This window comes from Ambystoma mexicanum, chromosome 9 (assembly GCF_040938575.1).
Source record: "Ambystoma mexicanum isolate Mex_15411 chromosome 9, UKY_AmexF1_1, whole genome shotgun sequence".
In the NCBI taxonomy this organism is placed as follows: Eukaryota; Metazoa; Chordata; class Amphibia; order Caudata; family Ambystomatidae; genus Ambystoma; species Ambystoma mexicanum.
Genome location: NC_090931.1, coordinates 1,541,493,357 through 1,541,507,575, shown reverse-complemented (window position 1 = coordinate 1,541,507,575; position 14,219 = coordinate 1,541,493,357). Strand labels below are relative to the sequence as shown.

Sequence of the window (14,219 nt, the reverse complement as noted above, 5' to 3'; positions counted from 1 at the left end):
ATTGCCAGGGGTCTTCCTTCCCCACGTTTAGAGCACGGGACAAAGTGCATCTCCTGAGCACAGCACACACTTGAGCTTTCCCAGCACGTGCTGACAGATCCGTACCAGCTATCAGGTTCTTCGATGGTTATGTCTCTTTTCAATAAAATTCTCTCGCCTTCGAGTGCCTGATATATTCAACAAAACAAACAAAAAGTTCCAAATGCACTTTGGGCGATGACTTTCCACCCCTGGATCTCCCTCTTTTGGGCTCGGACCCCTCTCCGAGGTCAGCCTCCCTCAGTCGGGTTTACTATGGCTTTTCTTGCATTCACAAATCTTAATGTCTTTTCAAACAGTTCTTCAGGCTTCGCTCCTTTCTGTCAGCCTCCCTCTGCCGGGTCCACGCTTGCCAACTTTTGCTAAACAGTTCACTGTGGACATCCCTCGGTTGGGTTCACTTCTGTCAACACACTATATTTCGGGACTTTAGATTTTGCCCCCCTTTATCGGCATCCCTCCTTCATGCTCACTCTTGCCAATCTTGTCAATCGTACCTTTCTCATTAAATTTTTACGATGCAGGATTCACTTCCCTTAACTCTTAACTTCACAATCATCAGTCGGCCAAAGACTTTCGACTGTACAGAGGATTTTACAAGACCCCTGTATGACCACTTTGACCCCCTTCTCGCCTTTCCCAAGGCCTTCTGGTTATGGTAGTTTCAACAATCGGGTAATCGCCCAGAGTTTCCTGAGTGAGCACCCAGGTGGTGCTGGACTCCTCTGTTGCTGGTTTTCCACCTTCTAGCATCAATAGCTCTTTATATTAGATGCTCTTTTTTTAAAAATATGTTTTTATTGGTATTTATGCATGCAAGCTTAACAGTGCATCGTCAGAAGCCTTTCACAGTAGGCATGCGAGTAAGATATTACAACGAAGAAGAGAAACAGAGCAGAAAACATGAACGGAAAACAAGTAAGCCCAACGGTGGGCGAGTCTTTGGGGTTCCAGGGGGGAGTGAGATGGGGGGAATGTCAATAGCAGGGTGTAGGGGGGAGCTGATTGTTTAGGTTGACGGGTTAAGGGGGGGCGGAGCATTCCTCTTGCACCGGTGCAGGGCTCAGACGAGGTGCAGACTTCCCCGGGTCTCGGGCACAGGAGGGGGTTGGGCCGGGCCTGAGACTGTTTGCTGGTGGCAGTGTTGTGTCCTGTTTACACTTCCTCGGAGTGTGTGTTTTAAGCCTGTTTCCCCATCCAGCGAAGGTTGGGGGGCTGTCTCGTTAGGCCTGGATATTTCCTTGTGTAATCCAGGAAGCGAGACCAGATTTGTTCGAATTTGGAGGTATTGCCGAATCTTATGGCCGTGATTTTTTCTGCCACCACTGTCTCCCAACATTTGGACCACCACATTTCTATGGCTGGGCCCTCAGGGTTCTTCCAGAGTCTGGCCAGGGAGATCTTTGCTGCCATCAAGAGTTGGTTGCATAAGTTCGCTATGCGGCCTGTTAGCGGGAACTGGCCCTCGCCCGTAGCTCCCAGGAGGACGATGCTTGGGTGCCAGGGGATTGTGAGGCCCGTTATCCCTTTGATTTGATCCAGGACCTCCCTCCAGAACAGCGTGGACTTCGGGCAGGTCCAGAGCAGGTGGAGCAGCGTGCCCCAGTCGGGGCAGCCCCTTTCTGCATTGTGGGGTATGGCCGGGTTGAATTTGTTCATAGCCTCTGGGGTACGGTACCATCTGTAACACACCTTGTAGGCGCCCTCTCTATTTGTCGTGCATCTAGAGCATTTGTGGGCCCGGGACCAGATCTGACTCCATTCCTCCGGCTCCATGGTTCTGACAATGTATTTTTCCCATTTGAGCATGTACGGTTCTTTTTTGGACAGGTCATACCTGTCGAGCAGTTTTTATAAGGTCGAACTTTTCCCTTTGGGGGGGTTCGACGTGAGGGTCTGCTCCAGGGCTGTTAGCTCTCTGCTGCCTAGTTTCATGGCCGCTCCGCTGGATAGCCAGTGCCTGAGCTGGGCATAACGGAATCTTTCCGTCTCGGGGATCAAGACTTTGGCCTTGCATTCCTCAAAGTTTAGCGGGTTCCCGTTCTTGTAGAAATCCGCCATGATTCTCAGGCCACCCACCTGTCATCTGTTGAAGGTGTTTGGGACGAGTCCCGGGGAGAAGTCAGGGTTGTCCCAGATTGGGGTGAGCGGACCGGTCGGGCTTCTGCATTTCCAGAGGTGAGCCGCTTTCTTCCAATTCGACACCGTGTTCCACGTTGCCGGTAGCGGGACCATGTGCCTGGACATGTTGCTTACTTTCATGTGGGGAAGTGCTTCAATCGGGGTGGTGTTCCAGTCCTCTTCCAGCTTCAGCCATCGGGCCCGATTGGTGGTTGTTTTCCAAGCAAAGGCGTGGGAAAGCTGGGCCGCGAGGCAGTTTCTGGCCACGTTTGGGACCCCCAGGCCACCGATGGCAGGCCCGCGGAGCATGATGTGTCTTGGGATTTGCGGTTTCATGCCCTCCCAGATATATTTCAGAATGGCTTTTTGCAGTTTTTGCAAGGCTTTCGTGGGGACGGTTGTGGGGAGCGCCAGACAGAAGTAGAGCAGTCTCGGGAGCAGGTTCATTTTCAGCGCTGTTATGCAGCCGAACCAGGAGATTTCCTGCTTGCACCAGCGTCCCAGGTCGTCTCTGATTTCTCTGGTTAGTTTTGGGAAATTTATTCTGTATATGTTTTCCGGCTTGGACGGGATCTGCACCCCCAGGTAGTTTATCTGCGCTTTAGCCCACTGGATCGGATAGGAGGCTTGCAATCGCTCCATAAGGCGGTCCGGCACGTTGACTCCCATGGCTGTGGACTTGGCGATGTTTATCGTGAACCCCGAGGCTTCTCTGAATTCCTCCAGTTCTTCCAGTAGTGCCTGCATGGACCCCTCTGCTCAAGTGAGAGTGAGCAGTATATTCATCCGTGTTGAGGGCTGCTTTATAGGATTCTCCCTTAAGTTCCAAGCCCTGGATTGTCGGGTTGCTCCGGATCCTGCTGGCAAGTGGTTCCATGGACGGAGCGAAGATAAGCAGGGAGATATTAGATGCTCTTTATGCTTTCACAGTTCAATTAGCCGCTTGCTACATTTCGTTCAACACAGTTCGGCTTCTTATCGATTCTCCCCTCGACTCACCGGCTGTGATGAATCGAGTGGCTTTCTTTCCCTTCTGAGTCAAGGTTGGTACCACGGAGACAAACATCTCTCCCCAGCTTGGTAATCAGCAGAGGAGGGTCTTGTGTGCCATTGACATCTGCTGCAACACACACTGGCTATTGTTCGCGGACTTACGATTCCTTCTGCAGAGGTTTCATGTGCCTTGGTCGGAAAGGGCAAGGTCGCTTCTCACCTTGTCAGCTTCTCGGTATGCGCCGTCTTTCTCCTCTTGAACTGCCGTGCTGAGTTAGCTCTCACGTCGTGCGGTCTGCCTTGCTCGTACTGTGCTCTCGTGCTCCACCTTTTATTCCTGTGGGGAAGAGAAAGGGCCGTCTGGTGTGTGTGATTTTGGTGACTTTGCCAGACCCTTGTATTGGGGGGACATGTCAGGTAAACGGTTCTGGTGTTAGTCTGTTGTCTTTCGTGTTGTGCAAAGGTGTTTTGTGTCGGAAAAGGGGGGGCAGTGTTTTGGAATATCCAACGTGGTAGGATGGGGAAAAGGTGTTGAAAGAAGGGAAATGCTGTGTCTCACCCGTCGGTGTCCCACTCCCCAAGGACTCCCCATCCAGGTGACCCTCCCTCACTGGTCCACCCCCAGGAACTGGATCCAATAGCGATGGCCGTGTCCTGGCCACCTGCATGACAGATCCCGGGGACTAGTTAGGGAGACATCTTCAGGTTTTTCACAGTACATGGGCGTACACTGATTGTGATTTTTGTTTTTATACCTTTCTCTTTCCCTAACAATCCTCGCTTTGCCAACCCTATTTTTTCTGTGTGTCCACCGTTCCATAAACTTTGATTTTATGCTTAATATGCTGTTCACTGATACGGGTTGATATCATGATGATGCAATATTTTAAATCTATGTAATTTTGTTTGATATGTACAGCCAAGTTTTGAAAAAGGCCTAAGTGAGGCCGAAACACATGTCAACATATGGGCATAAGATAATGGGCATTTTGACAAAATAAAAATGTCTGTTTGGATCTAAGTGTTAGAATTTGGTGCATTGTCTTTATCTAATAACACATTCTTGATAACTTTGGAGCATCTGGCGCACCATTCGGGGTACGGCATCACAGTCTTTATGAATTCTAAGGATTGGGTATACCTTAAGGCACCCAGAAGGAGCGACAGGCAAGGTGAAGAATTTAGGAAAAACATGTTTTGTTTTGTGGCACAAAGTGACAAGCTATGCCCACTCTCTGTTTTGGATATTGATATGAGGAATTAAGGGGGCTGACCACACTTTATGAGGGATATTGAAAAGAGACATTGGGGAAGCCCACGATACATGGATTGAAGGGGGCCGACAGCGCTCTAGGAGAGACAATGATAGACTAAGTTACTTGAATGTGAAACTCGGAAATACAAACCTTGCGAGAAAGTACAAGAGTATAACTATAGCGGTCCAAGAAGGACAGGAGTACTCTAGTAGAAACCGGGGAAATTGGTAAATTGGGAAATGTATTCTGTATATGTTTTCCGGCTTGGACGGGATCTGCACCCCCAGGTAGTTTATCTGTGCTTTAGCCCACTGGATCGGATAGGAGGCTTGCAATCGCTCCATGAGGCGGTCCGGCACGTTGACTCCCATGGCTGTGGACTTGCCGATGTTTATCTTGAACCCCAAGGCTTCTCTGAATTCCTCCAGTTCTTCCCGTAGGGCCTGCATGGACCCCTCTGCTCAAGTGAGAGTGAGCAGTATATTCGTCCGCGTTGAGGGCTGTTTTATAGGATTCTCCCTTAAGTTCCAAGCCCTGGATTGTCGGGTTGCTCCGGATCCTGCTGGCAAGTGGTTCCATGAAGGGAGCGAAGATAAGCAGGGAGATATTAGATGCTCTTTATGCTTTCAACGTTCAATTAGCCGCTTGCTACGTTTAGTTCAACACAGTTCGGCTTCTTATCGATTCTCCCCTCGACTCACCGGCTGTGATGAACCGATTTGCTTTCCTTCTCTTCTGAGTCAAGGTTGGTACCATGGAGACAAACATCTCTCCCCGGCTTGGTAATCAGCAGAGGAGGGTCTTGTGTGCCATTGACATCTGCTGCAACACACACTGGCTATTGTTCGCGGACCTACGATTCCTTCTACGATTCCTTCCTCCTAATGTCAACCAAAGTAAACATTAAGGTTGGTTACGGGAGCCAAGAACTCCCTATCAGAGACCGTGCAAAACTAAACCAAGAGGGCCAAGAAACCAAGAGGGCCAAGAAACCAAGAGGGCCAAGAGCTCCCTATCAGAGACAGTGCAAAACTTCACCAAGAGGGCCAAGAGCTCCCTATCAGAGACAGTGCGAAACTTAACCAAGAGGCCAAGAGCTTCCTATCAGAGACAGTGTGAAACTTAACCAAGAGGGTCAAGAGCTCCCTATCAGAGACAGTGTGAAACTTAACCAAGAGGGCAAGAGCTTCCTATCAGAGACAGTGTGAAACTTAACTAAGACGGTCAAGAGCTCCCTATCAGACAATGTGAAACTTAACCAAGAGGGTCAAGAGCTCCCTATCAGAGACAGTGTGAAACTTAACCAAGAGGGCAAAGAGCTCCCTATCAGAGACAGCGTGAAACTTAACCAAAAAGGCCAAGAGTACCCTATCAGAGACAGTGTGAAACTTAACCAAGAGGGGCAAGAGCTCCCTATCAGAGACAGTGTGAAACATAACCAAGAGGGCAAAGAGCTCCCTATCAGAGACAGTGTGAAACTTAACCAAGAGGGTCAAGAGCTCCCTACCAGAGACAGTGTGAAACTTAACCAAGAGGCCAAGAACTTCCATTCAGAGACAGTGTGAAACTTAACCAAGAGGGCCAAGAGCTCCCTACCAGAGACAGTGTGAAACTTAACCACAAGGGTCAAGAGCCCCCTATCAGAGACAATGTGAAACTTAACCACAAGGGTCAAGAGCCCTCTATCAGAGACAATGTGAAACTTAACCAAGAGGGTCAAGGGCCCCCTATCAGAGACAGTGTGAAACTTAACCACGAGGGTCAAGAGCCCCCTATCAGACACAATGTGAAACTTAACCAAGAGGGTCAAGAGCTCCCTATCAGAGACAGTGTGAAACTTAACCAAGAGGGCAAAGAGCTCCCTATCAGAGACAGTGTGAAACTTAACCAAGAGGGTCAAGAGTTCCCTATCAGAACCAGTGTGAAACTTAACCAAGAGGGCCAAGAGCTCCCTATCAGAGACAGTGTGAAACAACCAAGAGGGCCAAGAGCTCCCTATCAGAGACAGTGTACAACTTAACCAAGAGGGGCAAGAGCTCCCTATCAGAGACAGTGTGAAACTTAAGGAATCTGGAGGGATTTTAAGTGTGAAAGAGAAGATTAAAGTTAAAAGCCAAAAGGTTTGTAAGAATGATACAAGAGGACTCCAGAGCCCCTGAAGCGGCTAAACCTATTAACCTATAACCAGAATTGTGAAGTCGGATACGAAGTACCCAACAAAGCTTAAAAGATGTTTTCTTTTATTGACTTTAAACCCCTTCATTTTGGATCAAAAGAACTTTGTTTTTTTTCCTGAACTCCAAACTTTCACCTTGAGAAAAAGCCCAGTGAGTCCGACCAGAAGCTGAGCATTCTGGTCTTATTTAGTGGCTACTTTACTTTACTTTACTTTATATTTATAACGCGCCGAAGCTCGCAAGCATCAGGGCGCGACAAGCACACGAAGGGACAAATCACGGGACAACATAGAAAAGAGAGGACAGAGAACTCAAGGGAGTCCATGTTAAAAATGTAATGAATTATCTAAAAAGTAACGTTTTCAGCTGCTTCCTAAATAGCGAGTAGCTACTTTCCAATCTAAGATTGTCAGGAAGCTCATTCCAGAGCGCAATAGCTTTGGTGGGGAAAGCTCTCCCGAAACCAGTAGCTTTGACTCTAGTGTGGCTAACTTTGAGTAGCCCTTTTTTTGCTGATCGAAGGCAACGGCTTGGTTCATACCAAATAAATTCTTTCTTTAGGTATGAAGGAGCCGTGCCAAATAGACATCGGTGAACAAGTGTCAGAGATTTGAATTTAATACGCTCCTCAATGGCGAGCCAGTGAAGGCCTGTTCGGTCATGGGTGATGTGCTCGTGCTTGGACTTCCCGGTAATAGTTCTGACAGCGTTATTCTGGATAATCTGGCATTGTTTAATGCAAGAGATACTTGCACCGAGCACCAGCGCATTCCCATAATCCAGTCGGGACAAAATCGTAGCTCTAGCAATGGTGGCGCAATTTGTGACGTTGAGATATGGCCTAATACGGCGTAGTAGTCTCTGGTAGTATTGGCAGTTTTTTTTAAGAAAAGTGACCTGAGCATCTGCTCCTAGTGAGGATTGTAGGTATATGCCAAGTGTTTTTACCTTATTTGAGACTGTGATGCTAGAGTCCTTGATAAGAAATGATGAGTAGGCTGGGCCTAGACTGGATAAAGCTTTCGAAGATCCGAATGTCATAAGTTCTGTTTTTGAACTATTCAGGCACATCCAGTGGGCTTTCATCCAGCTTTCTATAGTGGCTAGATATAGTGGTAGGGCTAGTTAGACGTAGGTTTTGAATGGAGGGCCTTTCCTTTACACTTTTGATGACGGACGAGCACCCTTAGTTCGATTTAGTTCGATTTGTTAGGCAGGGAACATCCCCGTAGCTACCGGGAAAACTAAGCATTTTCCTTATAATTTAAGTAAAATCCTTAAAATGTCCTCTGTGCGTCAGACTCCTTCTGGTCTGCCACAGTGCACTGTATATATCAAGCGTCCCGCACATTTTACAAATATGGATCTGCAACATGGGCTTGCGCAAAGCCAGTTCTGTATCACACTGCAACTATATATTGTGGTAGTGTAATGGGTAACTGGTTATTCATTTGTAAGTTAATGCTTTAAAATCTGGAAGCATATGCTGACCTCTAATCCAGCATGCAGAAGTTCTGTTTGGCAGTGATGTGAGATCTTTAAAAATGATATATGTTGTGTCTTTCCCTTTACCCTGCCCTGTATGCTTGGAATGCTAGGAGTGACTGACATGGAATGCTGTGTGTGAGAATGTTATGTTCTGAATGGTTCTGTGAATGTCAGTTGAGAAGATGGGTTGACAGAGAGGAAGCCAGTGGATGTCTGTCCAAGTAATGTACCTGATGTGGCCTAAATGTATTCCTGTACCCTGTACCCAGAGCTGGTACTTAGTGACGATGTTTCCTGTTCCTACCAGGGTGTGAGTGTCATGCATAGCGAGATAGCCAACTTAACAATATGGTTTGCATATTGGCATAAGTAGACATAGGGCCTCATTACGAGTCCGGCGGTAACCGCGGCGGTAAAACCTCCTGGTTACCGCCGGACTCATATTACCATTCCGCCTCCGTGATTCCCGGAATTACCGAGGCATTACAACCCCGGTTTTCCCGGGAATCACGGAGGCGGATTGGTGTTAATCCCCATTCCCATTGAGTCCTATAGGGAATGGGGATCATGGAACCACCGGCAGCATCTCGTAATGCTGCCGGTGTTTCCTCGTCCGCCTGCAGGCGGGCGGTGTTAAACCCGCCAGGCCAGACCTGCAGGAGTTGTGCTCGCCCAGCATGGAAACAACGGTGGCGGCAGGTTTACCGCCACCATTGTTTCCATACCGGGCGAGTTATAATGAGGCCCATACAGTTGCTATCACTACAAGCTCACCTTGTGGGCACATTGTGTGCCCTTATTATACATCAGACGAAATCCTCTCTATGTCATCATTATTAGTAATGAGCCCCTCATCCTTATTCCCCGATCCTTTCAAATGTGTACACCAGAAAAACACCATTGCTCTTTTTCACTATAGAAAATGTATTTAGCAAGGGAGACTATAAATACTCTGTAATAGGTATGTAACCCAATCCTAATTGTTTTATTGTGATTATGCATACCCCACAGTTGTATTTCCATTTATTTTACATTGAATGAAAGATGTAAAAGCTACCAAACTAGAGTGTGACTTCTAAAGGTATGAAACCTGTAGGGTGCCTTATAAAGATATTAAACCTGGAGGGAGCTTTATAAAAGGTATTGCATCTTGAGGGTGATTCATAAAGGTATCCAACCTGGAGGCCAATTCATAATGGTATCCAACCTGGAGGGTGAATCATAAAAGTATGCAACCTGGAGGGTGATTCATAAAGGTATCAAACCTGGAGGGAGATTTATAAAGGTATCAAACCTGGATGGTGATTCATAAAAGTATCCAACCTGGAGGGTGTTTATAAAGATATTAAACCTGGAAGGAGCTTTATAAAAGGTATTGCATCTTGAGGGTGATTTACAAATTCACAAAGGTATCCAATCTGGAGGGTGATTCATTAAAGTATCCAACCTGGAGGGTGATTCATAAAGGTATCACACCTGGAGAATGATTTATAAAGGTATCCAACCAGGAGGGTGATTCATAAAGGTATCTCACCTGGAGAATGATTTATAAAGCCATCCATCCTGGAGGGTGATCATTAAGGTATCAAAGGAGGATGAGTATTCATTAAGGTATCAAGCATGGAGGGTGATTCATAAAGGTATCAAATCTGGAGGATGATTTATAAAGGTATCCAACCAGGAGGGTGATTCATAAAGGTATCCAACCTGGAGGGTAATTCGTAAAGGTATCAAACCTGGAGGGTGATTCTTGAAGGTATCCAACCCAGAGGGTGATTCAACTGGAGGGTGATTTATAAAAGGCATCAAACCTGGAGGGTGATTTATAAAGGTTTCACATCTGGAGGGTAATTTCTAAAGGTATCACATGTGAAGGGTGATTTCTAAAGGTATCACATCTGGAGGGTGATTCATAAAGGTAACAAACCTGGAGGGTGATTCTTGAAGGTATCCAACCCGGAGAGTGATTCAACTGGAGGGTGATTTCTGAAAGGCATCAAACCTGGAGGGTGATTTCTAAAGGTATCACATCTGGAGGGTGATTTCTAAAGGTATCACATCTGGAGGGTGATTCATAAAGGTACCAAACCTGGAAGGTGCTTTATTAAACCTTTGAGTAATTAAACCTTCCTGTGATGAGGAGAGATCACAATTCGCCTGCATCCAGACATGCAGCACACCAGGTGCTCTTGTACCATAGTGAGAAGAGATTGTCAAGTGAGTGAGACCAGCAACGGATCCATTCAGGAGCAGATTCAACCTTCCCTTCCCTTCTCACCAATAGAGGATGTCTCGGGTGTGGGTAACTCACCCAACTCGGGGTCCAGCATCCTTCCTTCCTCTTCCTCTTTGCAGCATCCAATGAATATTGAAGCTGGGTCTTCATCTTCCCTCAAACATGAAAAACAAGTTTACAAATGATCAGCGATTTAAAAAATTCAGATTGGGAGCTTTAACTTATAAAGAAAATGTTTAACTAACATCATCCTCCAAAAGCATTACATATTTGAATTGTAATGGTTACAGGTTTAACCCTTAATTGTCCACAGTGTTTAAACATTCTTGTTTCAATAGAAAAGCAGAGTTTCTCATAAATAGGTATGGGTTTGATGTTATGCATCTGTTTTACAAATATGTTTCTATTACTTTCATCCTGATATAAAATATCCTCGGAAACGCCCACTTTCATCAGAACCCCCCTCAAACTCACCAAACGGTCTCCTTGCCCAGATGGTTCCCTGTCGGGTATTAGAGGATGTGCTTACAGCGCATGTATGCAAGGTCAAGGGAGTGGCTCGGAGGACCAGGGAGCAGCAGGGGGTACCGGTAAGGTAAGGAGTGGGCTGTGGAGGGGGGATTGGGGGAGGTGAACGGAACACAGGTATGGCAGGGGCATGAAGGAGGAGGACTGCAGGGAGGTGGCAGACTAGCGGGAGGGTTAGATCCCAGGGTAAAGGGAACTAGGAGCGGGTGGTGTGAGAGGCCTGTATGGGGTTTGCAGGGGTGTCTCCTGCACAAGATGAGGGATTGGGGGGAGCAGGGAATGACCACAATAGATGGTCACAGTGGGCAAAATTATCTTCTGGAAAAGAGGATCCGATGAACCTGGCCTCCGGCCATCTATCATGGATCTGTCTCCTTTGGTTACACTCTAATGTCATTTTCATCAAAAACAAATGCCAATACCAAGCAGTCTACAGGCTGCTGTGAGCACACATGCTCAGGCATGTTTGATTACACAAGTATTAGCGAACAGGATTGGAATTCGAACAATAAAAAAGTCCACTATATATATAAAGAATTGGATTTTAGAACTGCAAAATAGATTACATTTGTAAAAAATAGGAAGAAAAAAAAGCCCTTTGGAATCCAACAGAGGAAATACAATTATTTAGAAAAAATAATAACTAGGGATAATTTACCATGAACATAAGAGCAACTGTGACAGCTTCAGAGGCTTGCTATGAGGCCTATCACAGCCTATGCCAGAGTCGGTGCTACCCCAGGTGTGGGGTGAGGGAGTTGGGAGAGGCCCAGTCGCTGAACCCTATGCATGTGCCTTGACTGTTCACACTGGTACCAATGTCCATCACCCTGACATCTGGCCATAGCATTCTTTGTTTTAGTTCAGAACTACAAGGACCACAATGCAATGTAGTAATGGGGGAGACCGCTGAAGGAAGTGGACAGCCCTGATTCAGATTTAGACGCTCCAACACCAGTCAAAACCAGACAAGAGTGTTTAATGAAATCGGAGTAAAGGGGTAATCTTGAATATCCCCATGACCACAATGTACAGGCCCCCCAAAGGGCTCTTCCTGCCCCAATGATAGTAGTCTTGGGTGAACAGCACATCCCTCACTCCCAGTATTGAGTGTAGCCCAAATCCTTTATCTCTGAAACGTGGCAAGGAACGAATGCACAGTATGGTTTCCTGCATATAGATACAGGGTTTTGACTTGTTTATGGGATCTCACATTTCCAACTGCAGCTACAGATGGATCCTTTCCTCTCAAGGTTGGGATTGTTGTATCTTTGGCATATAAGGTGGAAGCAAACTAGTTCTTTGAGTTTCTATTCCTGGTTCTCGGTCTCTGGTCTATTTTCTGGATGAGGGGGTGGATAAGAAAGTCTGTGCACAGTGTCGAGTAGAATGTCCTGCTTCTCTACAGGAATAACATGCTAGTGCATTGATAGTTGCAAGGGAAGAGTATATGTTTGGTAGCTGTCCTGCAATGATCCGTCAGAGAGTTTTATGGTGGGTTCACTACATTGGGATAGCTCTATGGGTTTTACTGATTTCATTGTCTCCAACCCTTCTGAGCTATGTATTGTTTTTTTGTGGACAAGTTGTTCTTCTCCCTTTTTTTTAATTTCCAATGGTAAACATATTTCAGTGGAAAGACCAAATAGTTGTTACCTCCAAACCCTCAGAATTCTTTTCTACTGTTCAGGGAGAGATTTCCTGGGATTTTTTAGAAACCCAGGATTCCATCTCAACCTAAACGTATGGCAAATTTTGCCTGAACGTTGTTGGAATGTATCTCCAACGCCTTGAAAAGAAAAGCAATTTCTGTAGGTACACCTCTAAGGTCTGGTTTCACTGAGTTTTATAGAGTTTTCTCACTGGTTTCCAGTTTTAATAGTTCTTGAAGGGGGACTTAATTCATAAGATTCACCCCTTGATTTTGATGGGTTCACTAGAAAATTTAGGAGGATGAGTTGGAACTCCTCTTCATAGTGTAAAAGAGAGAGTACAATTAGTCTGGTTTCTCACCAAGGTTTTGTTGGTGGAACTGCATAGACGATATGCAGGGTTGCTAATATGGAAACCTAATCTCAAAATAGCCTTATCTTGTGCAGGTATCCAATGCTCATAGGGACTAAAGATCTTAAAATCATTCCCTTCTATACTCTTCATACTAGGTAGAATGGTTTCAGGGCCCTAATTGTTAAAACGTATGCCCAACCTACTGCGTTTAGTTTCTGGGAAAACTTATGTGGGTCAACTTTGTATCAGGTTGCCCTGATCCCACTCTGACACCATATCTGGGTCAGAAAATAAAGGACAGCGAGGAGTTGTTTCCATTTTTAAGGATTCTATTCAATGACATAAAAATGTGTAACTCCTAGCTATCTCTAATCTATGGGGTTTCCCTACCTAAAACAAACTAACTGGGGTGCTCGTCAGTCGTCATGGAGTCTCAAAGGAAGAACTGTCCTCTGTCCAAATCTAGACTACTGTACCCCTACCACTATTCAAAATAGCCAAAGCACAGGAGAATGTCTTCAGCAAAGTCACTTTAGTAGTGGAGTCCGAGATAGTTCTTAGCAACTACCTTGATGAGTTCACACAGTTCAGAAATAGGATTCTTCAGCTTTTCTAATGTGTTCTTAACACCTTGCTTTTTCCCTTCTGATGTTCCGTCTCCTTCTCTTGACAACATCCTTATTGCTCTTTCTTGACACACTATTGACTCTCTTTCCTGGCTGGGCCAGTTAACAACACTTTCAAAAAGCTTTCTCACTTTCTTTGCACTCTTTCTTATTACTGAGATAAGTATGAAGGTTCCAGTAATAATCCTCACTTGGTTCCCACTCTGTACTTTTACTGGGACAAATATGATTCTTCCAGTAAGGAGTATCACTTGATTTACAATCTTTAATGTTACTGAGATGGGTATGATGGTGCCAGTAACGATTTTTACTTGTCTTCCACTCTTCACTGTCACTGGGACAAGTATGATTGTGTCAGTAACGATTTACAAGTAACTTCCATTCTTTAGTATTACTGTGACGAGTATGACTGTACCAATTATGATTCCCAAGTAACTTCCATTCTACAATATTACTGGGGCGAGTATGATTGTACCAGTAATGATTCACACTTGACTTCTTCTCTTCACAATTACTGGTACGAGTATGATTGATATGTCGCTATGTTAGTTGTCCCTCCCGGGTCTCTCGCTGTTCCTGTTACCTTCTTTCCTTGGGGTTAACGTTACCGGGTTTGTCTGCAGGACGGGAAAGTATTCTCTCGCTGTCAGGTTGGCTTTTGTCTTCTCTTCAGTTCGCTCTCTCCCTCTGCATCCATTCCGTGATGTCAGAGGCTGTGTGGTCTCAACGTCGTACTGGACAGCCCATC

The 14,219-nt window shown here is 45.8% G+C and overlaps 1 protein-coding gene across 1 annotated transcript in view; it reads right to left on the bottom strand.

Moving 5' to 3' along the window:
• The window catches only part of LOC138489480 (uncharacterized), a 446,304-nt gene that overhangs the window by 200,158 nt on the left and 231,927 nt on the right, over positions 1-14,219 (bottom strand). Inside the window, exon 5 of the mRNA XM_069617218.1 lies at positions 10,386-10,460. Within this exon, the coding sequence (XP_069473319.1) occupies positions 10,386-10,460 (75 nt within the window). The remainder of the gene's footprint in view (positions 1-10,385; positions 10,461-14,219) is intronic.